The sequence below is a fragment of the Cetorhinus maximus genome, chromosome 6, assembly GCF_964194155.1.
Source record: "Cetorhinus maximus chromosome 6, sCetMax3.hap1.1, whole genome shotgun sequence".
NCBI classification, from domain to species: Eukaryota; Metazoa; Chordata; class Chondrichthyes; order Lamniformes; family Cetorhinidae; genus Cetorhinus; species Cetorhinus maximus.
The window spans coordinates 53057767-53084879 of record NC_135884.1 but is presented as its reverse complement, the minus strand read 5'-3'; the positions used below and the strand labels follow the sequence as shown (position 1 = coordinate 53084879).

General features: G+C 42.8%; 1 protein-coding gene across 4 annotated transcripts in view; it reads left to right on the top strand.

Annotated features, from left to right (window-relative positions):
* Nucleotides 1-27113, top strand: part of LOC144681763 (contactin-4-like) — a 1677954-nt gene that overhangs the window by 844610 nt on the left and 806231 nt on the right. For all 4 annotated transcript variants that reach the window (XM_078543733.1, XM_078543732.1, XM_078543731.1 and 1 more), the window contains exons 6-8: nucleotides 13715-13918; nucleotides 17735-17837; nucleotides 18710-18891. In XM_078543733.1, the coding sequence (XP_078399859.1) occupies nucleotides 13715-13918; nucleotides 17735-17837; nucleotides 18710-18891 (489 nt within the window). The remainder of the gene's footprint in view (nucleotides 1-13714; nucleotides 13919-17734; nucleotides 17838-18709; nucleotides 18892-27113) is intronic.

The following is a 27113-nucleotide window of genomic DNA, read 5'->3' as shown; positions in this document are numbered from 1 at the left end:
ACATCATATTCCCATGTGACTATCTGTACTTGCAGCCAACCTTATTTATGATGTTTTGTGTATTTACTTACATGTACTGAAAACCTGAATTAGATCCACTGATACCTGGTTAATTAATTATACGTTGATTGTAATTATATGATAAATTATCCATTGTACAATGTATAAAATACGATGAGATAAAGTTTGCATTTTATCAAATTAGCTTACTTTTATATTTTGTACTAATTAATTGATCTAGTTTAATGTTATAGGTTGATTAATTTAAATGCTTCCCTGTAGACTCACCCCATGGGCCTTCACTATCCATAAGAACATAAGTACGTAAGAAATAGGAAATGGGCCCCTTGAGCCTGCTCCACCATTCAATAAGATCATGGCTGATGTGATTGTGGCCTAACTCCACTTTCCCATTGTTGCCCATAACACTTGACTCCCTTGTAGATCAAAAATCTGTCCAACTCAGGCTTGAATATATTCAATGACCTAGGGGTAGGACTGGCTAAGTTGCTCTTGAAGACATCTGGTCCTCTTGGAACACACTATTCCAACCTCGGCCTTGCCCTCTAACTGCTCTGCTCTTTGCCTTGCCCTCCCTGACTGCTGTATTCTGCTCTTGGCCTCACCCTTTCAGACTGCTCCATTCTGTTCTCCACATTGCCCTATTGACCACTCCTCTCCGAGCCTTCTTAAAATTAGGATTTTCTGATGTTTGGTCTTGAAATAATGTACTGTAATATAAATTGATCATTCATCAAATGTTTTTGTCTTGCCTGTTGCAGTGCATTGAAGAAAACAATTTTTCTTCATTGTCTTGCCAAGCTTTCATGCGTGTTCCTTTTTCATTTAATCATCTTTCTTACTTTCTCCTGGCATTTATTTCTTCAGCGAGGATAACTTCCTCTAATAATATCATCATAATGTTGTGAACAAATGCGGAAAAGCTTCCTCTGATTGGTGTTTCTGGTGAAATTGGAAGTGTTCGTTTGAAACCAGGAATAGGAATTTTCCTGCATTGGGTTACAAATACACATAGCAACAAGAGAAAGACATTTCCGCATGTGTCTCATTATTGTAACTCTTCCTCACTGACGTTACTTCTCCCATCTTACTTATTACAAAGAAGGCCTAAATACTAAGCACAGCATTGCACTACAGCTTCATGCAACATGAGGTCCTGTTATTGAGAACCACTACTTAGATAAGGACTTGATTTTTTCCCATGGTGGATCCTGAGTGATAAGTATGAAATATATACTATTTGAGAGGGATTGAGCATTCCTTTAGAGGGATATTTTTTTTTATTCAGCCCTCCATCATGATACTTGTCCAAAGATATTCTATAAAATATGCAGGATTGAGGAAACAATGGTGTGATTTTTAAAAAGTCTGTTGTAGAGGTAGTGGATACTGGGAGGCATACCGTACCTATAGGAGGCAACTGTTACAAGTTTCAAGCCTGCCTGAGGTATTCTCCTCAAAGCAGTGGTGCTGGTCTCTACAATAACCAGCCTGAACTTCTTTCATTCAGGGGTGTGCCTGTTAAATTCCAGAAAGCCAGTTGGTGAAGGATGGAACTGGAGCCAATCTTTACACACATTCATATTTATTTCCACAGTTATACATTCCAAACATATACATCCTAGCCTAACAGCCACAATTTCATTCTGTCTATTTGTTGGGATTAAAGTGAATCACCAGTTAATGCCTACCACCTGGATACAATTAAACACAATTAATACACGATTAACAGTGCCTGTGCTGCCCTAGCTCTAATGATACAATGGTATTAACCTTGGATAAAGCAATGGAGCAAATTTTCCTTTCAATGTATTTCTCCTCAAATATTATAGCGACTTCAGGAGAGGGGCTGATGTGAGGTTAAACTTCAATATCCATCAGCTGCCACGTGAGATGTGCTGCACTGCTGTTAGCTTCATAAAATTGGTATCTCACTGTCTGACTAATCATTGAAATTCATTGAATGGCATGTAGCTGCACTATTTGCACAATAAATACTAACTAAACTAGCCACAGATAGTTAACACTTGTCATTTCAAGCAGATGACACCAAAATAGGTGGGAAAGTAAGTTGCAATGAAGAAATAAGAAATTTATAAATGGATAGTGTGAGGTCATGCACTTTGGTAGGAAGAATAGAGGCATAGACTATTTTCTAAATGGGGAGAGAATTCAGAAATCTGGAGTGCAAAGGGACTTGGGAGTCCTAGTCCAGGATTCTCTTAAGGTTAACTTGCAGGTTGAGTATGTAGTTAGGAAGGCAAATGCAATGTTGGCATTTATTTTGAGAGGACTAAAATATAAAAGCAGGGATGTGCTGCTGAGGCTTTATAAGGCTCTAGTCAGACCACATTTAGAATATTGTGAGCAATTTTGGGCCCCGTATCTCAGGAAGGATGTGCTGGCCCTGGAGAGGGTCCAGAGGAGGTTCACGAGAACGATCCCAGGAATGAAAGGCTTAACATCTGAGGAATGTTTGAGGACTCTGGGTCTATAGTCAATGGAGTTTAGAAGGATGAGGGGGGATCTGATTGAAACTTACAGAATACTGAAAGGTCTGGATAGAGTAGACGTGGGGAAGATGTTTCCATTTCTCCACTTGGGCGGAGAAATGGCAGATGGAGTTTAATCCAGACAAATGCGAGGTAATGCATTTTGGAAGGTCTAATACAGGCAGGAATTATACAGTAAATGGCAGAACACTTAAGTGCATTGACGGGCAGAGGGATCTGGGTGTACAAGTCCACAGGTCACTGAAAGTGGCAACGCAGGTGGATGAGGTAGTCAGGAAGGCATATGGCATGCTTGCCTTCATTGGCGGGGGTATTGAGTATAAAAGCTGGGAAGCCATGCTGAAGCTGTATAGAACCTTGGTTAGGCCACACTTGGAATATTGCGTGCAATTCTGGCCGCCACATTACCAGAAGGATATGGAGGCATTGGAGAGGGTGCAGAGGAGGTTTACCAGGATGCTGCCTGGTCTGGAGGTAATTAGCAATGAGGAGAGGTTGGAGAAACTCAGATTGTTCTCACTAGAGCGACGGAGATTGAGGGGCGACTTGATAGAAGTTTACAAAATTATGAGTGGCATAGACAGAGTAGATAATCAGAAGCTTTTTCCCAGGGTGCAGGAGTCAATTACTAGGGGACATAGATTTAAGGTGAGAGGAGAAAACTATAGAGGAGATGTGCGGGGCAAGTTTTTATGCAGAGGGTAGTGAGTGTCTGGAATTCGCTGCCAGAGGAGGTGGTGGAAGCAGGTATGATAGTGGTGTTTAAGAGGCAGCTTGACAGATACATGAATAGGATGGGAATAGAGAGATACGGACCCCGGAAGTGCAAAATGTTTTAGTTGACAGGCAATATGATCGGCGCAGGCTTGGAGGGCTGAAGGGCCTGTTTCTGTGCTGTACTTTTCTTTGTTCTTTATTAGTAGGAGAGACTAGGACCCGAGGGCACAGCCTCAGAGTAAAGGGAAGACCTTTTAGAACAGAGATGAGGAGAAACTTCTTTAGCCAGAGAGTGGTGAATCTATGGAATTCATTGCCACAGAAGGCTGTGGAGGCCAGGTCATTGAGCGTATTTAAGACCGAGATAGATAGGTTCTTGATTGGTAAGGTGATCAAAGGTTACAGGGAGAATGGGGTTGAGAAACTTATCAGCCATGATTGAATGGCGGAGCGGACTCGGTGGGCCGAATGGCCTAATTTCTGCTCCTATGTCTTATATGGACAGGTTAGGTGAATGGGCCAAAATTTGGCAGATGGAGTTTAACATGGATAAGTGTGAGGTTATCCATTTTGGTTGGAAGAATAAAAAGGCGACTTATTATTTAAATGGAGAGAACCTTCAGAATGCTTCAGTGCAGAGGGATCTGGGTGTCCTTCTGCATGAATTGCTGAAAGCTAGTATGCAGGTACAGCAGGTAATAAGGAAGGCAAATGGAATTTTGGCATTTATTGCTAAAGGAATAGAGTATAAAAATAGGAAAGTGTTATTGCAACTGTACAAGGCATTGATGAGACCGCACCTGTGCACAGTTTTAGTCCCCTTACTTGAGGAAGGATGTAGTTGGAACCAAGTTTCTCGTTTGCCCAGCTGCTGTTAAAATTTGAGGCAGGCGAGTGGAACCCTGAAGAGCTGAGGGTCTTTGCTGATTACTGTGCATTGGAGGCAGTTCAGAGGAGGTTCACTAGATTGATTCCAGAGATGTGGGGCTTGTCTTATGAGGAGAGATTGAGCAGTTTAGGCCTATACTCGCTAGAGTTTAGAAGGATGAGAGGAGATCTGATTGAGGTATATAAGATGCTAAAGGGGATAGACAAAGTAGATGTGGAGCGGATGTTTCCCCTTGTTGGGCATTCTAGAATGAGAGGCCATAGTTTTAGGCTAAGGGGTGGTAGATTTATATCAGAGATGAGGAGGAATTACTTTTCTCAAAGGGTTGTGAATCTATGGAATTCACTACCTCAGAGTGCAGTGGATGCCGGGACGCTGAACACATTTAAGGAGGAGATAGACAGATTTTTAATTAGTAATGGGTTGAAAGGTTATGGGGAGAGGGCGAGAAATTGGAGTTGACGCCGAAATGATATCAGCCATGATCGTCATGAATGGTGGGGCAAGCTTGAGGGGCTGAATTGCCTACTCCTGCTCTTAGTTCTTATGTTCTTATAAACACCTCTTTAATTATTTGATAAGCGTTCATTACTATCAGATAACTTCTCTGGCTCTGAAAATTAGCTTTTACAAGTATTGAGTATCAATATTTCAGATTTAACTTGTGGATATTTAAATATATAAATTGAAATTTTTTTTAGTACTCCCTTTCTGTCTCTTTGGATTAAGAGGGAAGGAAAATCAATTATTTTGCATTTATTATTTCTCTTTCAATGTCCAATCTGCATTGAATTCCCATTCTAATTTACACTGCCTTCTTCATCCTTGTCCTAACAATTTCACAATCCTTCAATTTGATTGGTTAAGGAGATGCATACTTACTTGTCCTGATCTCTCAGGTCCCAGGTCTCAGATCCCTCCCTTATTGCAACATTATTAGCATGCACTGCCAGCAACTTGGCAAGCAAATATGCAAAAAAAAAATTGACACGCAAGAGCAAATTGTCATTAGGTGCACTGCTATAGCGAATTATGACCCATTAAAGTTATTTTGTGATCTGCTTTTTTTGTGTGTCTTTCACATGTGCCCTCACATGCATTTCTCCAGTCATTCTAGTGGACAGAGGTATTGAGAGATGAGGTCTGATCTGAATTGATTTTACCAACAACAAGTCAAATGCAGAGAAACTGATGTAATCTCACATTAATTAACTTAACTGCAGAACATTTCTGAAGAACAGGATAAATATAATCTTTAAAAAATGCTGCACAATCCCTTTTAGTGGTTCTTTTCTGGTCAGCTTTCTGAGGTCGACTGGCTCTGGGTTTTGGAAGAGTGGGTTTTTCAGTGCTAGCCTGCTTGGATGGTTGACTTTCATTTGCCTCATGGTCCCTTTAATCATTGGAGCCAGACAGTGTAAGTCCTGTCATCTGACTTCTTTCCTGATCGCTTATCTGCTGGAAGACCCGCCAATAAAACTACCTTGGAGTGAAACTGATCTATGTCAGCAGTTCAAAACGAGCCCATACTGAATTGATAGCTGATTTTTTTTTACTGCATCCAATCACCTTTCCACTGAAGTTTCCAATGTCCTGAAGATCTGCTTTATGGAATTCATTTGATATCTTATCAGCTGGTTTCACGTATTAAACTTTTAAAAAAGAGACATTTCATAAGAACACAAAGACACTGACGTAAAATGGCTGCCAATTTACATCTATGTAGTCATGTTCCATTTCATGGGGACGTAGGGTCTTGGAGGATCCAACACACACCATGACCTAAGATAAAAGCAAAAAACTGCGGATGCTGGAAAACCAAAACAAAAATAAAAATGAAAATACCTGGAAAAACTCAGCAGGTCTGGCAGCATCTGTGGAGAGGAACACAGTTAATGTTTCGAGTCCATATGACTCTTCAACAGATCTAAGTAAAAATAGAAGAGAGGTGAAATATAAGCTGGTTTAAGGTGGGGTGGGACAAGTAGAGCTGGATAAAGGGCCAGTGCATCTGCCCTCACACCTTCCTCTCCCTCCCAGAAACATGATAGGGTCCCGCTTGTCCTCACTTAGCACCCCACCAGCCTCCGCATTCAAAGGATCATCCTCCGCCATTTCCGCCAGCTCCAGCATGATGCCACCACCAAACACATCTTCCCTTCACCACCCTGGCGGCATTCTGAGGGATCATTCCCTCTGTGACACCCTGGTCCACTCCTCCATCACCCCCTACACCTCAACCCCCTCCCACGGCACCTTCCCATGCAACCGCAGAAGGTGCAACACCTGCTCCTTTACTTCCCCTCTCCTCACCATCCAAGGGCCCAAACACTCCTTTCAAGTGAAGCAGCATTTCACTTGCACTTCCCTCAAGTTAGTCTACTGCATTCGTTGCTCCCGATGTGGTTTCCTCTACATTGGAGAGACCAAACGCAGACTGGGTGACCGCTTTGCAGAACACCTTCGGTCTGTCCGCAAGCATGACCCAGACCTCCCTGTCGCTTGCCATTTCAACACTCCACCCTGCTCTCATGCCTTCATGTCTGTCCTTGGCCTGCTGCAATGTTCCAGTGAAGCTCAACGCCAACTGGAGGAACAGCACCTCATCTTCCGAATAGGTACTTTACAGCCTTCCGTACTGAATATTGAGTTCAACAATTTTAGATCATGAACTCTCTCCTCCATCCCCACCCCCTTTCCGATCCCCCCCTTTTTTTTCCCAATAATTTATATAGATTTTGTTTTTCCCACCTATTTCCATTATTTTTAAATGTATTTCCATCCATTGTTTTATCTCTACCTTTTAGCATATTTCGATTCCTTCACCCCACCCCCACTAGGGCTATCTGTACCTTGCTTGTCCTGCTTTCTACTCTTAATTAGCACATTCCTTAGATAACACCTTCAACACCTCTTTGTCCTTTTGTCTATGACATCTTTTGGCTATCTCCACCTATCACTGACCCTCTATCCAGCTCTACTTGTCCCACCCCCCCCCCACCACTTAAACCAGCTTATATTTCACCTCTCTTCTATTTTTACTTAGTTCTGTTGAAGCATCATACGGGCTCGAAATGTTAACTGTGTTCCTCTCTGCAGATGCTGCCAGACCTGCTGAGTTTTCCCAGGTATTTTTATTTTTATTTTTGTTTTACACACTATGATCTCCCTAGAGGTGTGAAAAGCATTGTTCCTGTCTCATCCGATGGAAGATTGAACCATTCAGGGAGTTGATTAATCACCTCAGCTATCACAATGACTAGGATGAGCTGTGCCAGACATTAGTTGATCAACTTCCTTTTAGAAAATGCAACTGACATAGAGGGAGGTCATGTGATCCAGTTGTTTCTTTGGATGCTTGAATTTGGGACAGATATTATAGCTGCTGGAGAGAATGCTGTCTCTCACTCTTTCTCTCTCTCTCGTATCCCCCCCCACCCCCCCACCGCCCTTCTACATTTTTCCATCTTAACTTTAAACCCTGATTTGCTGAGTTAAAAGTGTGTCTACATTCCAACAGTAAACAGAGACTGTCCACTAAAAGCCATTGGATTTCTGCAATAGTGTTTCTTGGAGAGGAAAGGGACATGTCAGCCATGACTCTAAACTGTCATGTCCTCAGATGAAGAACCAACGTCTCTGGATACAATCATTGAATTTGTATTGACTTTCCTTTCTTTTTTCATTTGCACTTTAACTTGGCCAAGTTTAACATCTGTAAAGTTGTATATTTTCCTGCATGGTTGGTGTTTGAGTGTATGTTTGCATGCATTACTGGGAAGCAGAACATATTTGTACATTTTTAATATTTTGAATATTTTTACCTGAGTGGGTTTTAACACAATAAAACTCACCCCTTATATGTGTAACTCAAGAATACCTGCCTGGCATAATTTTTGACAACTGCACACTGTCTAGTACGTATTGAATTGGCAATACAGAATCATTTTTGAAATTAAAACCTTTTTGTGCTGCATCAAGCAACCCCGGCCTCATTAATTTTGCAGTTGGGGATTTCCCGACATTGCACGCGGTGGGGCGGGCTGGTTGGTTTATGCCCCGCCATCATACCTGGGCACCATGTATAACAGGCTGCTGATTTGCTTCAAGTCCATGTTTAACAAACCTACTGGAGTTTTTTGACAATGTAACTACCAGAATAGATCAGGGAGAACCAGTGGATGTGGCGCATTTGGAGTTTCAAAAAGCTTTTGATAAAGTCCCACATAAGAGGCTTGTGTGCAAAATTAAAGCACATGGGATTGGGGGTAATATATTGGCATGGACTGAGAATTGATTAGCAGACAGGAAACAGACAGTAGGAATGAATGGGTCTTTTTTTTGGAATGGCAGGCAGCGACGAGTGGGGTACCGCAGGGATCAGTGCTTGAGCCCCAGCTATTGACAATGGCCAGAAATTTCCCTCCGTCGGCGGTGTTGTGTGGAGAGGAGGCGGGGATGGGTGCGAACCCGACCGGTGCCCCCGATCAGGGACGAGCCACCATTTTACGTGGGCAGGACAATTAAGGCCCTCCCAGCATGATGCTCGCCCGGAAGCGCCGAGCGCTCCCTGTGCGGTCGGGGTGGAATTCCCTGAAAGTTTCCCTGTGCTCTTTTGCGCAAGCGCACGAAAGAGCACAGAGATCTTCCCGAGGCACGGAGGTGCCTCAGGGAGATTTGTTTCAGTGTTAAAGTTTTAAAGAAAGGTTTTTAACACTTTTAAAACATGTCCCCTCATGTGACACTATCACATGAGCTGGGACATGTCAAAGAATAAATGTATAAATTTTTATTAGATTTTAAAACACTTCATGAAACCTCATCCCACCTGTGGATGAGGTTTCATGAAAAACGTGAAGGCCGCCTGGGCTCTTCGCCTGCCCGCCAACTTTAGGGTTGGATGGGCAGCTCATTAAATTGAATTAATTAGGTTTTAAATGGCCTTAATAGGCTGCGTACCCGCCGAACTGAAAATCTAAATGACGCGCGGTGACGTCGGGACGCACGCCCGATATCACCGCGCGTCATTTTACGCATCAGCGGGCGAGCCCTGCCCCCGCTTGCCAATGGGAAAATTGTTCCCAACACATATCAATGATTTGGATGAGGGAACCAAATGTAACATTTCCAAGTTTGCTGACAACACAAAACTTGGTGGGAATGTGAGTGGTGAGGAGGATGCTAAGAGGCTTCAAGGTGACTTAGACAAGTTGACATGGCAGATGCAGTTTAACATGGATTAGTGTGAAGTTATCCACTTTGGTAGAGAAAAAAAACAGAAGGGAAGAGTATTATTTAAATGGTGATAGATTGGGAAATGTTGATTTACAAAGGTGTCCTTGTAAACCAATCACTGAAAGCAAGCATGCAGGTGCAGCAAGCAGTTAAGAAGGCAAATGGTATGTTGGCCTTCATTGCGAGAGGACATGAGTACAGGAGCAAGGATGTCTTGCTGCAGCTGTACCGGGCCTTGATGATACCACACCTGGAGTATTGTGTGCAGTTTTAATCTCCTTACCTAAGAAAGGATACACTTGCCATAGAGTGAGTGCAGCGAAGGTTCACCAGACTGATTCCTGGGATGGCAAGATTGTCATATTCACTAGAGTTTAGAAGAATGAGAGGGAATCTCATTGAAACGAGTGTCAGCTGTGGCTCAGTTCATAGCACCCTCGCCTTTGAATCAGAGGGTTGTGGGTTCATGTCCCACTCCCGGAAACCAAGAACTGTGATTGTACTCGAAAAGAGTTGCAATCTGTGACTGTTGGTAACTCGAACGAGTTTCCTACAGGTAGGAAGTAGACGATAGAGATTTAATCAATGTCATGAATCTCATTGAAACGTATAAAGTTCTAACAGGGCTGGACAGACTGGATGCAGGGATTATATTTCCTCTGGCTCAAGGGGGTCTTGAACAAGGGCGCTCAGTCTCAGGATATGGGGTAGGCCATTTAGGATTGAGATGAGGAGAAAGGCCTTCACTCAGAGGGAGGTGAACCTATGGAATTCTCTTTCACAGAGGGCTGTGGAGGCCAAGTCACTGAATATATTTAAGAAGGAAATACATAGATTTCTAGACTCAAAAGGCATCAAGGGGTATAGGGAGAGTGGGAGTATCGTGTTGAGATAGAGGATCAGCCATGGTCATATTGAATGGCGGAGCAAGCTCGAAGGGCCAAATGACCTACTCCTGCTTCCATTTTTCTATGTTTTAATGTTTCTATTTCAAATTGCTAATGTTGACCAATTTCACCACTTCTTTCTCTCCCTGATTATCAGCCTATTGAAGATGGGTGAAATACAGACAGAGCTTTGGCAAAGCAGTTCATCAGTGTATTAAAATAATGTACAGAGGAATTAAATTCTCCTCACCCCTGTAAGAATATTGTACAAAGTATAATGTGATTAAACTGAAACAAATCTGTTCTGGTTGATGGGTGCACTATTTCTCCTTTTATTGTCTTTTACATTTTTATCCTATCTTGAGGCATTTTTCTTTCTCTGTTTGGATTTTCTCTCAATATTACAACCACCACTCATATGCCTTATCCAATGGAGCAAGCAGGAAAGCATTTACAACTGCATGGTTCTTTACACCTATCAATAATTCTTGGAAACCCATTTGTTGAACAATACAAATTTCAGTGCCCTGGAAATTCAAACAAGGAGTCTTGAGGTCTGCAACATGCTCGAAGTTTGGGCAGAAGCATAAAAAGTTCCAGGATCTTGTGCATAATCTGACTGCTACATTCATCAAACTCCCAACTTCGACATTAATTAAATTCCCCTGCTCTATTACGTAGTTAGAATCCCTCAGTCATGTTCTAACTTCCATGAAAGAAGTGCTGATGAGGAGACCTCCAGTACAGTTTAAAGATAAGCTGGTACTTCTCCCCCAGTACTGAAGAGCCTCCCATGCTCTTCAACTCTCCCTCTCCTATGCCCCACTGTGTTGTCCCCCGAGCTACTCCAACCCTCCCCACTCCACCTCTCCCCACCCCGCCTCTCCCTACTTCCCACATGGCAAAAAGATGGTAGACACAAGGGAAAAAGATCAGCCCTTCGCTTATGGCCTACTGATAACTGAGCCCCAGTGTTTCAGGTGAATTCTGACAGTCATGCTTGAAATCTAATAAATAAAACTGACTGACCTCACGTTATCTGGTATAAAATCAGCTCATTTGTACACAGGTATTTGTTCAACAGTGCAGGCACCAAATGCACAGTTTTTGCATTTCACTTTTAGATCAGGTGTGTGGAAAATTGCAGGAAGAACTTGCGTCCTACTCCTCCATAGCACATGATATCAAACAGCCACCAATTGTTAATTATCCTTCCGGACACTGATTTTATTGAGTAATATATCCAACTTTGCTGATGATACTAAGCTAGGTGGGAAAGTAAGCTGTGAGGTGGACACACAGAATCTGCAAAAGGATACAGACAGATTAATTGAGTGGGCAAGAACTGAGTGGATGGAGTATAGTGTGGGAAAATATGGTACTTATTTTCTTTGACAAGAAGAATAGAGAAATGGAATACTCTTTAAATGATGGGAACTATCAAATGTTCAAGTTCAGAGGGATTTCAGTGTCCTTGTGCACTAAACACAGAAACATGCAGGCACGGCAAGCAATTAAGAAGGGAAAAAGGATGTTTGTTTCTATTGCAAAGGGGTTGGAGCACAAGGGTGGGGAAATGTTGCTGCAATTGTACTGCGCTTTGGTGAGATTACACCTGGAGTAATGTACAGTTTTGGTCTCCATACCTAAGGAAGGATATACTTGCCTTAAAGTGGGTGCAAAAAAAGTTTACTAGATTTAATCCTTGAAAGGAGGATTGTCCTATGAGGTGAGCTTGAGTAGAATGGCCTGTATTCCCTGGAATTTAGAAGAATGAGAAGTGATCTCATTGAAATGTATAAGATTCTGAGATGGCTAGACATAGTAGATGCTAAGAAAATGTTTTTCCTGGATGGACAGTCTAGAAATAGGAGATGTAGTTTCAGGATAAGGGTGTAAACATTTGAGATGGAGATGAGGAGAAATTTCTTCACTCAGGCGGTTGTGAATCTTTGGAATTCTCTATTTCAGAGGACTGCTCAGCCTTTGAGTACATTCAATGCTGAGATCGATAGATTTTTGGACTTTAAGAGAATCAAGGAGTATGGAGATTTGACTTGAGTTTGAGGATCAGCTATGATCTTATTAAACGGCAGAGCAGGCTCGAGGGGCCTTCTGTTGTCTTCTATTTCTTATGTTCCCTCTTTATATCAAGTGTCCTTCAAAACATTACGGTGACAAATATATGGATAAATATCAGTTATGGCTCAGTTGGTAGCACTTCAGTGCAGTATTGATGGAGCACTGCACTGTTGGACGTGCCACCTTTCAGGTAAGACGTTAAACTGCCCTCTTGGGTGGAAGTAAAAGATCCCATGGCACTATTTCAAAGAGGAGCAGTGAGTTATCCGCAGTGTCCTGGCCATTAATCTATCCCTCAATCAACATCACATAAACAGATTATCTGATTGATATCACGGGAAGAATTTTCCCCCTGTCAGCGAGGGAGAGCAGGAGCAGGCGTGGGCAAGCGTGCCTCCGATCGGCATCCCCGATCGGGGACACACCGCCATTTTATGCGGGCAGGCCAATTAGGACCCACCTAGTGTGACGTCCGCCAGGAAGTGCTGTGCGCTCCCTGTGCGGGCGGCGGGGGGATTCCCTCAGCCGACAGTGCCCTCTTTCGTGCGCATCGCACTCATCTCCCTGAGGCTAAGTGCTGCCTCAGGGAGATCGGCGCCAAATTTAAAAATGGTAAAGGTGCAAAAACAAAATTTCCCTGACATGTCCCCTCATGTGACACTGTCACATGAGTTGGGACATGTCCATCACTTTAACTCTAAGCTTTATTAAATTTTTAAAAACCCTCATGAAACCTCATCCCGTCCGTGGATGAAGTTTTATGCTTTTTCTGAAGCCCGCCAGGGCTCCCGGCCTGCCCGCCAGCCCTAAGGTTGGACGGGCAGATCCATTAATGAGGTTAATAACTTTGTCAATGGCCTCAATTGGCCGTTGACAGGTCGGCGGGCGCACAGCTGATTCGGCTGCGCCCCCGCCGACCTAAAAATGGAAATGCCGTGTGGTGACATTGGGAGTTCCGCCCGATGTCATCCCACGTCATTTTATGCCTCGGTAGCGGGCCCCGCCCCCCACTCCCCGACCTAAAGATCCTGCCCCACATTGCTGTTTATGGGAGCTTTCTGTGTGCAAATTGGCTACTGTGTTTCGTACATTCGAACAGTGATTACAATTCAATGGTTCTTTATTGACTATAAAGTGCTTTGGGACATTCAGTGGTCATATAAATGTAAATCTTTCTTTATTTCAACAAGAGAAAATTTAAAAAGCTGGTTATAGAAAACTGTGTCCTTGTTTTTTTACCAAAGTACTCTAAAATAATGTTTTCTTCTTTCTTTACACTTTAAATACGCAAGCTAATTTATTTCTTGAAGGGTTCAGCCTGACATGTGAAGCAAATAAATTAATATGGTGAACTATTACCTGTTTTTCAGAACTGAAATATACTTGGATATTTAACCAATTTCCAACCTTTGTGGAACAAGATAATCGTCGCTTTGTGTCTCAAAAAACTGGAAACTTATACATATCAAAAGTGGAGGTATCGGATGTTGGTTCTTACATCTGTGAGATAGAAAACACAGTAATTAATAAGAGAGTTCTGAGCCCACCTACCCCTTTAGTACTACGTACTGATGGTAAGCTTCACCTCTCTTTATCTTAACCACTCAATGTGGGCAACTCTGAGTGTAAAAATCTGGCACATGAACCCAGTGTTGAACATTTGTATTTTGTCTCTGTCGAATACCTTGATAACTGTGTTTTAAATATGATGGATGAATAACATGCTTTGTACACTGTGGTAACTATGGTTTTATCTAATGTGTAATATACCTTTAAGAAGGATGTAATAATGGAAGATCATATGACCTTGTATAACCAATACAGGAGTAGTGCGGGTTAACTTAGTAATTAGATCGTAGCCAGTTGGAAGTCAGTAGTCTGCAAGTGAGCAGGAGAAGTATGTAAATAGAGTTTGGTGTAGAAGCACACATGTATAGCTGCTGAATACCTTGTAAATAAACAGAATGTGTTCCACCTAAGAAGTGTCTGCAGAACTACTCTATCTAAAGTACCAACTCGGTCACCCCACAACAAATGTGCAAGTGTGATTCACAGGTCACCATAAACTGACAACGGAGTCACAACATACACAATTGCATTCCATTCTACCATTCCCTGCTGCCTGCACCCCGCACCCCCTCTCCCCCAATCCTCATACAACTCACAAAAAGAAGGAAAAATGAATAATGAATGGTGAGGTACCTCAGGTGAGCTGTGTGCTGCAGTTAACATGGTCACTGGAGATGTAAACATGAATTGTTTAATCATTATCATAAAATTTAAATATTAATTTCTTGTTCAGAGTGAGCAGCATCCAATATAAAAGCACAAAATGATCAAAATGCGTCCATTAAATAATTTAGTCACAATTACTGAAAAATTATGTGAACTTTCTAGCAAAGTCATTCAGTGAAAGGAGCTACCTAAGACTGAAAGAATTGTTAGTCATGATGCATTGATGTGGTCCACCTGTGGTGGATAGGTTTTAATTTATTTAATACGTGAGTATTTAGGCCTCTACCAAGACGTTTGGTGCTCAATTTTAGTCTAGATTTCACCCATGAGCAAACATCCCTTTCAAAAGTAGATACTGATAGATTTTTTTTTAGAAGTTTTCATTCATTGTAGTTCCTTTACAGATGTCCTTTTTATTTTGAAGAGGGCGCAAAAGAAAGCTGCACAATTCACTCCTCAGCAATAAGAGTATTTTTAGCAACATTCCTCAAAAACCTTAGCAACATTGAAGGAATATGCCAGCAAATGGCCCAGATGAGTGCAGCTCCAACAACACTCAAGAAGCTGGGCATCATCCAAGACAAAGCAGCCCGCTTGATTGGTGCCCCTTCCACAAACATTCACTCCCTCCATCACCAATGCACAGTAGCAACAGCGTGTACCATCTACAAGATGCGCTGCAGAAACTCACCAAGGCTCCTTAGACAGCACCTTCCAAACCCACAACCACGACCATCTAGAAATACAAGGGCAGCAGATAGATGGGAATACCACTACCTGGAAGTTCCCCTCCAAGACACTCACCTTCGTGAATATTGCCGTTCCTTCACTCTCACTGGGTCGAAATCTTGAAATTCCCTCTCTAACAGCACTGTGGGTGTACCTACACCACAGAAACTGAAGTGGTTCAAGAAGGCAGCTCACTACTACCTCCTCAAGGTCAATTAGGGATGGGCAATAAATGCTGGCCCAGCCAGCGAAGTCCACATCCTGTAAATGATGAACAAAAAAAAATTGCTTAATTTGTTTGAAAAAAATCATTAGGGTCCCTTTGACTGTGGCATTAGGTAAATGTTGTGCTGTAAAGGCTCATTTGGAAAAAAATGCTTTATTCCTATGAATCAAAAAGACAGTAACATTGTTTAAAATATATAACATTTGCACCTGATTTGATTTATAAACTACTTAATAATGGAATTTTTCCTCAAAAAATCTAGCCTTTTTGCTTGAATAGCATTTTTCCAATGTGGTTATTTTTATGCTTTGTTTTCTTTTTAATAAAAAATCGGGGGCATATTAATCTGTACATTTTTAAATGTATTCCTTGGGTGTGAACAACACAGACAAGGTTGTATTCATGCCCTATTTCCAGTTGCTCAGAGAAGGTTGAGTTGGGCTGCCCTCTTGTATTGCTGCTGTCTTTGTGTTGAAGGTGTTCCTGTAATGTCACAAGGAATGGTATCCAGGATTTTAAACCAGGAATCATAAACAATGTAACATGTTTTAGATGGGAACATGAACAGAGCTTGGCCAGACATCAAGTGTACAAAAATAGCAGGTTTTCATCCAGTGTTGTACACCCACATTTATATGAACCATTGAAGCCCTTGTGTTAGAGCAGGGGAACTGAGAGAGAACTTCTGCTGGCATTAATAGCACAAAGGTTACTTACTGTGGCAGGGACATGGGCCTAAAGCTTCCATATTTTCTTTGCATAGTTTTTAATTATTCCAGCTTTTTTCTCACTCTGATTAAGTGAGGGTTTGAACACAATACTTTCCTAACTCGATCCAGTTTTGGGAGAGTGATATAAAAACAGAAAATGTTGGAAATGCTTAGCAGGTTTGGCAGTGTATATGGAAAGAGAAGCAGAGTTAATGTTTCAGGCCAATGAAATTTCATGCTGATTGTCATGACCTTTAATTTTGATTAAAGGTCATTCATCTGAAACATTTTCTCTCTCCAAAGGTGCTGCCCAACCTGCTGAACATTTCCAGCGTTTTCTGCTTTTATTTCAGATTTCCAGCATCTGCAGTATTCTGCTTTTGGGAGAGTGATGTCTATACATGAGTCACCTGATTTTGCATTCTGCTGAGAGATCAATTCTCGAGGTACATAGAGGCCAATGTAAGGAGCCAAATTCACCATGTTTTTATGTGTAAAGCTAGTTTCTTTATCCCGTATGGTATAAAAAGAGATGCACATTTTCTTGAGTTTCTGGTGGCACTGAGATTAAGGAGCTGGGTTTGTTTCCACCAAGCCAACAGCTTTAAGATTAGTGAGGGATCAGTGTACTAAAATTGGCCGAGCTTTACCCAAAACAACAACCTTAAATGATGAATAAAATCACTGTTGTGTTATTTTTGAAATGTCCAGCTTTATGACTGGCAATATTCACAATAATACACAATTCTATACAAAATGAAACTATGGAATACAAGGGCTGAGAGATCAGAATTGTAAAAGAATCATTCATACAAAGAAAAAGATATGATGTAGTTAACCACATCAAATGTGGCTTAAGGGCAATTTTTGAGAAGAGAAATAAGGAATGCTACAGTTTTGATAATTTAATTTGTTCTGATTTTCAGCATCTCTTAGGAACCTTTACGTCTGATTGAACACTTCATTCTCCCAACCTCATTTTCTGCTATTGCCATTTTAAAAAGTAATTGGTGCCTCTAGTACATTTTCAAGATAATACTGATGTTCTTATGCACACATTCTGAAAATGAAAGGTGAAACTGTTAACACAATTTGGCATTTTAAATGCCTTATAATCTTATGTGAATTTGTGACATGGAAATCATGATATAAATGGAGGGAAATTACTAGAAAGGCTGAAAAAAAATGCAGACTGAATGAAGCTCTTGTTAAATTGACTATGCTCAAAGATGGGCTGCAATTATATGCTTACATTGATATTTAATTGAATGATACAATCTGCTTCACATTTCAATTTTAGGCTTTTTGATAATTATTTGTGATATACTGAACAATTGAAGAGGCATCATTAAGCAATAAATGTAACACTGGCATTGGTGCTCATAATTAATTATGCATAAAAGCTGCTATGCATGCAAGGACAAAACTTACGCTTAATAAGTGTTCAGGAATCAGTAAAGAATGAAGATGCTTTTCTTGTGTTTTAACAGGAGTGATGGGTGAATATGAACCGAAGATTGAAGTTCGTTTCCCAGAAATAGTTTTTGCAGCTAAAGGATCAGCAGTGAAACTGGAATGCTTTGCACTGGGAAAGTAAGTTTTTGGATTGTAATGAGAAGTACAAGTGCTGTGCTGAACCTAATGGCAATTTTTATCATCAACGGTTTGCTCAGATTGATAGCGATATCTTTTGTATATAAAGTACTTGACAAAGACTGGAATAGCATTAATGGACCATATAAGTGCTATTTCGGAATTATTGCTTTTAAATGTTTTAGCAACATGTTGGATCTTTTATTCTTCTCTATGTTACACATGGATATGTCAGTAGCTCTAACAGAAGAGCACTGATTTAATTCCTTAATTTCGCTTTGGGTCAATGTGGAGTGCCTTCAATGGCAGTTGTGGAGTAGAATGCATCCCTTATCATCCTACCCATGTTGGGTACAGAATAACATAACAACAAGTGGGTTGGGTGAGAGAGATATAAAGAATACAATTGCACTTCAACAGAGAGAGAAGTCCTAAACCTTGCTTCAGTGCATAACAGTACATCAGTTAGAAGAGGGAAATAAATCATCCTTGTAAATCATAGACACACTTGGAATTTTATACACTATGTTTGATGCCATGGTACTGATATTTGATCCAAATGTTGGAGTTCTTTGTACAACTTACTTCACTGAATCATCAAAGCCTGAATATTTTTGGAGTTGAGGAGAGCAATCTATTAATATGATAAAATGATAATCTTATCTATAAAACATAAGTTGATAACTATTGAATTATATTCAAGGAAGGAAATATGCTGCTCACTTTGTCATTGGTCATCCATGTGCAAAATACCTACTTCTGTCTGGTACTTGTGTGGCTAACCAATTAGGAGGAATTCTCTTTTTTATTCTAAGAATCATTGTTGTCCGCCATTTGCTACTCATTATTTATTTCTACCCATTCTATTTCAGTCCGGTCCCTACTATTAGCTGGAGAAGAATTGGCAGTTCATTCCCTGACAAGGTCAAAGTGAATAAAACATATGGTGTTCTTGAAATCCCAAATTTCCAGCAGAAGGACTCGGGTACATATGAATGCACCGCTGAAAATTCAAGAGGAAAGAATACTGCAAGAGGACAGTTAGTTTTTTATGGTAAGCTTCATAATTCACTGGAATATGTTTACTAAAGTACTGAAATGTCTACCAATGTTGTTGAAAAACAATCCTGACTAAACCTTGCATTTACTTACAAACATATATCAAAGAATATAGTATTTGAGACTAAAGTTATGTCTTGTGGAAGAGATTTAAGCAGAAATTGGTGGCATATGCTTCAGCTCAAAAACAGTTTATGATGATGTTGGGCACTAGATATGAAAAAAATCTTCTCAATTGCCCATTTAGTGCGATGAATGGAATTTGCATATAACTCTAATTTAGTGTTCTGGCTGGCACAGAAAATGGGCCATTTATACCGGAGATGATTATTGAAGCTGTCAAGTTGGAAACATAATTTCAAAGGCTTCATCTCGGCACTTGTCTTTCTTTTTTAACCAGCTCATATTCCCTGTAGAAGTGTTTCCCCAGTTACTTTTCTGTTTACTATATGGAAATCAATTTTTTTTAAATGGAAGAAACATGTCTTTGCAAATAGAATATTGGCTTGGTCTCTAAATTTTTCAGCTACTTTCTCTGTAGCGACTGAGTTGTGGTGTGCAGGGAACTATTAGTGGGTAGGGAAGCAGTGATTCGGTTTTAGCCATACACTATTTGGAATTAAAAAGTACTCATTTAGTGATCAGAATTTCCAATTGATCCAAATTTTGGCAGGAACTCTTTTATAGTTCAAAAAGCAATAAATCTAATATTTCAAATGAATATTGACACAGTAGAATCAACCTAAGCATCTGAATTTTGTCTGACAACTAAACAAATCTGCCCTCAGCAGTTTGTCTGAATGCTCAGTGTAACAAGCATTAGGATGAATTGCACACCCCAATAACATTCACCTTGATCAAGCAATGAGTTGGAGAGTGACTTCTGAAATGTACTGTATATGTTTTTAAGATAATACAGCATGTTATGTTGCATTAAGGTGATGGATGTAAATGACCTTTTTTTGTCATTGTTAGCCCATGTGTTCCCATGTTTGTCGTATTTTTATAAAGATATAAAGGAACCAATCACTCATAAGGGATTGGGTAAACATGCTGTGGGTTCATTTATTTAGACTAGGCATATAAGAACATTTATACAACAGCAGAAAGCTTGAAGATATCAGCAGCAGAGCTGTGCGTGCTGTGCTCTGCTCACATAGCCAATGTGAAACTGAGACTGGATCACATGACACATTTTCCCTCTAGTGAGGGCATGCAGCTATCCCTTAAAGACATATTACAACAATGTTAGGCACAGTATGGTCAGGTCAACTTTAGGTTAAAGCATAAAATGCTACCCAACAATAATAAAGATAAAAACAAAAAACTGTGGATGCTAGAAATCCAAAACAAAAACAGAAATACCTGGAAAAACTCAGCAGGTCTGGCAGCATCGGTGGAGAAGAGCAAAGTTGACGTTTCGAGTCCTCATGACCCTTCAACAGAACTAAGTAAAAATAGGAAAGCGGTGAAATATAAGCTGGTTTAGTGGGGGGGGAGAAGTGGGTGGGGGTGGGGGGGGGGGGGGGTCGGTTGTTGGGACAAGCAAGCAGTGATAGGAGGATAACCAAAAGATGTCACAGACAAAAGAACAAAGAGGTGTTGAAGGTGATGATATTATCTAAAAGAATGTGCTAATTAAGAGTGGAGAGCAGGACAAGCAAGGTAGCTCTAGTGGGGGTGGGGTGAAATAAACAATGGGTGGAATACATTTAAAAATAATGGAAATAGGTGGGAAAAGAAAAATCTATATAAATTATTGGAAAAAACAAAAAGGAGGGGGAAGAAATGGAAAGGGGGTGGGGATGGAGGAGGGAGTTCAAGATCTAAAATTGTTGAACTCAATATTCAGTCCGGAAGGCTGTAAAGTGCCTAGTCGGAAGATGAGGTGCTGTTCCTCCAGTTTGCGTTGAGCTTCACTGGAACAATGCAGCAAGCCAAGGACAGACATGTGGGCAAGAGAGCAGGGTGGAGTGTTAAAATGGCAAGCAACAGGGAGGTCTGGGTAATGCTTGCGGACAGACCAAAGGTGTTCTGCAAAGCGGTCACCCAGTCTGCGTTTGGTCTCTCCAATGTAGAGGAAACCGATTGGGAGCAACGAATGCAGTAGACTAAGTTGAGGGAAGTTCAAGTGAAATGCTGCTTCACTTGAAAGGAGTGTTTGGGCCCTTGGACGGTGAGGAGAGAGGAAGTGAAGGGGCAGGTGTTGCATATTCTGCGTTCGCATGGGGAGGTGCCGTAGGAGGGGGTTGAGGAATAGGGGGTGATGGAGGCTACCCAACAATATGTCTTGACTACAGAAAACTGATAGCAGATAGAGTACAATGTGAGTTTAATACCTTGGACATGCTACCAAAAGAAATTTGGAGAAAGAACTTTACACTGTCTCTTCTGCAAGTAATTGTTGCTAAAGGTGTGTGTGTGTGTAAATAAAGATTCAGTTACTTCTTTAATAAAGCACTAAATGGAAATGGGGCTCAGTGTTGTGATAGTAACTGTAGATAGCTTGAAGTATTCCATGGCATAAAGGTTGTGGGATGTGAGAGGTGCAAAGATATTTGGGTGATCATGTGCACATATCAATCAAAGGTTTGTGTGCAGATACAAAAAGTAACAGAAATGACTATGGTATATGCCATTTCTCTCAAGGCAGTTGGAAAACAAAGGTGAGTAAGTGATGCTTCAGTTGGCTAATGCCTTGGTCAGACCCCATTTGAGGTACTGCATTCTGCTTTAGGCATTTAATCTCAAGAAAGATGTATTGAGTTTGGGACAGATGCAGCACAGATTCATCAGAATGATATCCAAAATTAAATGGGTAAATTATGAAAACAGGTTGCATGAACTTGGTTTGTATTCTGTTGAGTTTAGAGGTAATGGGAAGATCTACATATTTTATTCATTTACAGAATATGGACATCATTGACAAGGTTAATATTTATTTCCCATCCCCATACAACTGAATAGCTTGCTAGGCCCTTTCAGAGGTCAGTAAAGAGTCCTTTGCTGTGGGTCTGGCAAAAACAGCATATGTCCTTCCATCAAGGTCATTAGTCAGCCAGATGGCTTTTTACAACAATCCAATAGGATTGAGGTACTTAAATTCTTAATAGGAATTTACTAGAGTAAATACGGAGAATCCAGAACAATTTTGATATTAATATTAAAATCAGAGCTAGGCCATTTTAGAGTGAAACCAGGTAACACTTTTCCACCGCAAAGGTAGTGGAAATCTGGCTGTTGATGCTGTGTGAGAATGTTTTCAAGGCTAATATGGATATAATTTTGATAGGCAGAGGTATCAAGGCATTTTGAGCAAAGGCAGGTACATAGATTTGAGAAACAGATCAGCCATGATCTAATAGATGGAGGAACAGTTTGGGAGGCTGAATGGCCGAGTCATACACCTTTGTTTCTATGTTATAAAACAGCTAAAATGCTTTAATGAGCCATTTCTTATTTCCTTATGGTCTCTGAGTTACAGCAACAATTCAATTCCAAACAATGGCCAATAATACCATATTTTCAGGGTGATTTGGATTCAGATGGGTGAACAAAATCTTCAGCTGAGGATGAAAGAATTCTTGCAAATAATGCAGCAAACATGTATTAAAAGCAAAACACTCAGGATGCTGGAAGTCTGAAATGAAAGAAAAACAAAGTGCTGGAAATACTCAGCAGGTCTGGCAGACCTACTGAGCAAAGATGTATTGTTTGATTTGTTATGAGATAAAAGATAAGGGTGTGGTTTTCTGCAAGGTATTTGATATTTGCCATATCTTTGATTTAAACCAGCAAAAAAACCCAGAAAATGGATGTTTGCACTGGATGTTACATTAGTTTGAAATGCATAACAGCTGCTGCCCATTATAGTGGTCTGGAACTTGGGACAAGCAACAGCATGTCTCCTTAGCCAATCATATTGAACAATCCTTAGAGATATGTGTAGAGTCTGAACCAGGACTGCCTGGGTAAGTTACTCTTCTCATCACTCTCAATTCAGACACTCACAAACCCAGCAGACATCCACAGGCCCTCACTCACTGCCAGTTCAAGGGACATCACCATTCATTCTCTCACACTCACTGTCATTGTCCTCATCCCGTCCATGGGACCATTCACCACCCACACAGGCCAGGTGTACTTGTCATCTACCCTGGCTTACACTCTCTCCATCTCTATTCATGCAGGACAAGCTGGCACAAAACAACAGGGAAAGGTCGCAGACCGGTTGAGAAATGCCTGAAATCAAGGTCCTCACGGACTTTGTAAGCAGAGCCATCCAGCTAGCCGGTGAGGATCTGGACCAGTCCTGTGCCAACGGTGAGGTCGGTAGTGCTGTACCAAGTGAGGGTTCACACTACAACATCCATCAGACAACCATGTCGTGAGTGATGTGTCCTCTTTCACAGGCCACTGCCATGTACTAATTATCTCCCCTTGCTTTCGCAGGCATATCTGCCAATCAGCCAACAGAGTCCATGACCCAGGACCTCCAATCAAGCCCCGAAGAAACATCTGAAGAGGATTCTGGAGGCACCCTCCTTGAAATCCTGTCACAGCGCTCACCCACACCCTCCACCAGTGCAGAGACAAACAGTCCGGTGGGACAGAGCTTTACAGTAGCCTCAGGATCACAATCTGGTGAGCACATCGCACTGTCTGATCCACAGCAGGCAGCGACAGGGACCTCTCAGGAGGACTGCTTTGGGCCATATATTTGCTGAGTCCAAGTCAGATGACAACCCTCTGGACTCGGTCATGGCACAGTTGCTGGAGCTGCAAAGGCAAGTTCGGGAACATCAAGAAGGGATGTCCGCTGCACTCCTCAGATTGCAAGGCATAATGGAGGAGTCTATCAGCCCCATTCTGAGGTGATAGCACCAGCATGCCAACGCAACAAGGTCAACATTGGTAGGGTGGTGGCCACCATGGAGACCTTGGTCCAGGACATTGGTCCTGCACTGTTGCACTGTCTCAACTCCATTGCTGATGTCATAATTGGCCTCCAACAATATACGTGAGAGGGGTGCTGGGCAGCTCAATCTCACCCCAGCTACTGCTTCTCCTCAAGGAGTCAGCCAGGGGCCCTCGGGCACCCATAGGGAGGAGGATCTGCAGTGCACACTCCAGACCATCCATCCAGGTGAGTCTGGGAGTATCCAGCCCATCCAAATCCCCTCTTCCTGTGTCCTCAACAGCTCTAGCTCCAGCTCCACAGGCCGAGGAGGGTGTCACTGCCACACAGCAGGAACCGAAAATAGGCCGGGGACCTCCAGGTCTCGGCCCTCCAGAGGATGCCCGCTAAGGTCTTCACAGAAGTGGCGTTCCAGTCAGCAGGGTGCATCCAGCACCCTTGTGGATGTCCGGGGGGCCACAAGACGTAGCGGCAGGGTTAGGAAAGTTAAGAAGAATTAGTTGCACAGCCTGGGCATGGATGTTAATCACTTGTATGTAATGTTCACTATTGTCAGTAAACTCTTAAGAATGTCTCCCTGCCTATAGCTCCTTGTTCTGATGAGCAGTGTTCGTGTCACTCAGATGTGAAACCTTTCTGCACAAGATAAAGTCACATGTCTCAGTCCAGGGCCTCTTCCCTGTGCTCTATGCAGCCTTCAGATCAAAGTGATCGTCCGGCTTCACATCTCTGGAAACATTACTGATGCCTGCACCTGGATAGTGCTCGTCATTGCTGCCAGAATGTAGTGGGCAGGCACCACAGAGTTCCATCATTCTCTCTGTGTACTCTCAGCACCTTTAAGGTGGGGCTGGCCCCCATCTCTTCAGCATCTGTGACCAGTGACGCTGTACTCCTGAAGGGATCAGGTACTGAAGGCGGACAAAGGATCAGACGTTTCTAAAGTTTCATGGCTGTGTCTCTATCATATGACCCTGATCAAAGAGTGCAAACGAGCTGCCCTCGGCCAGACAGGAGTCAGGCATTCTCAGAGGCAATGGGAAGTTCTATGGAGTGTGCTCGCTGGGTATCGTCATCATCCTCCTGTAATCGAGTGACTATTAGGGCCTCCACTGCACCTCTATGACAGGAGCATTTTCACAGAGGGTATTCACGCTGCCATAAGCCAGACTGGAGTCAAACGTTCACAGATGCAATGTGAGGATCTATGGGGACACCTCACTGCATGTCATCACCGTCCTCCACAAATCGAGCAGCTATGAGGGTCTCCTGAGCACGCCTGCCTCATCTAGCCAGTGCGTGGGCCTCATTCCCATCATCATCACCTTTGAGGACCCCCTCACCCTCATCCCTGTCGGTGTCCTCCTCATCGGAGGAGACCTTGAGCTCGTCCATCTCCTCCTCAGCCAGCTCATTTTCTTGTTGCAGTGCCAGGTTGTAAAGGGTGCAGCAGACGACGACAATGTGCGACACCCTCTGCGGACTGTATTGCAGGGCTCCACCAGACCCATCCAGGCACTGGAACCTCATCTTCAGCATCCTGATGATCTGCTCCACCAAGTTGTGAGCTGCACCATGAGCCTCATTGTACTGTCATTCTGCTGCAGTCTGAGGCCGCCGTATGGTGTCATCAGCCACAGCCTCTGCCATGTTTTGTCTCCGAGGAGCCACCCTTGCAGCCTCTGTGGACCCTGGAAGAACTCAGTGATCTGTGATCGATTGAGAATGTAGGAGTCGTGCACGCTCCCTGGAAACTGTACGCAAATCTGCAAGATGCGATTCTGTTGGTCGCACATTCTGCGACTGGAACACCTTGCGGTTGATGTAGTTCACCGTTTGTTTCAGTGGAGATCTGAGCGCCACGTGAGTGCAGTCGATCGCACCCTGCCCCTGTGGGAAATTCAAGATCTGGACGAATCCAATCGCCCTAGAACCCTGGCTGTCCTGGCTGTGGGTGAATTGCACAATGTTGTGTGCCCTCATGAAGATGGCATCCCTGACCTCATGGATGCATTTGTAGGTGGAGGCTTGTGATATCCCACAGAGGTCACCTGTGAAGCCCTGAAAGGAGCCACTGACATAGAAATTGAATGCTGCTGTCACTTTCATGGCCACTGACAGTGGATGTCCTTCATGTCTCCGTGGCACCAAATCCTGCAGTAGCGGGGCAGATGTGATTACCACTTCCCTAGACATAAGTAATCTTTGGCGACACTGGTTCTCAGTCATCTGCAGGAATGAATAGCGCCGTCTATAGTCCCTCGGCCAAGCTGGGCACCGAACAGTGACAGCTCGCTCTTGCTCTTCAGCAGTGTGTACGGGAGCCCCAGCTACCCCTTCTTCCTGAGGTTGCTGCTCCGGCCTCTGAGCAGCCAGGAGCCTCAGTTGCTCTCTCCTCCATTGTCTTCGCCCCCTGTAGGCCATCAGGCATTCAGCTAGTTCACCAGGCTCCCTGATCCTGATGTACTCCCCTGCAAGATGAAAGAGAGAGACACGTGGTTAGCATGGGTGTACTAAGAACCTGTCCTGGTTAAGTGTGAAGGCCTCTTAACGCTTCCCAGAGAGTACTGGCCACCACTTGGATGGCCAGAGATTAGTGATCTGCATTGCTGCCCGAAACCCCACCCACCTCCACCCCACTCCACCTGATCGACAGGCGGTAGCCTTGCCCACTGGACTGCATGCTGTGCTCTCATCTCAGACACAGGCATTCTCCTAACCTGCGCTGCAAGGCTGCACTGTAAGCTTGAACCATCGGGGAGACTGGTCCAAACCGGGATGCTGATATTTCAAGAGGCTGTGAGCACCTCCAGCAGTGTCTGCTCCATGGCCAGTTTTAGCAAGGAGATTGTACAACGTGTACAGTCGCCCAACTGTTCTGCAGTCCACTAAAATGCTCAACACTTTGTAATCTGTGCCCGATGGGTGAGAAGCTTTGGAGCACTTGCGGGCACTTCAATGCCTCTGTGTTGCCTGAGTAGCCAGATAAGCTAGAGGCCCGACTCTAATCATATCAATGTGGCTGCACCTGAACTGTCTCAGCTGCAGAGGAATGGGGACCTTATACAGGCTTTCCTAATACATAGCTGCTTCCCTCAGCCACCCTGAATGTTTGTGCGTTATATTCAACAGCAGGGCTGTCCTTGCCACCCAACCACTCCCCCCCACCGCCACCCCCCCCCCCGCCCCACCCCATGCCCCCACCCCAATGCTCCTCAAGCTTAAAATCCAAGAGGCGACCTTGGTGAGTGCTGCACATCGTTGTTGTATATTCACCTCCAAGTTCCCATCTAAGTGCA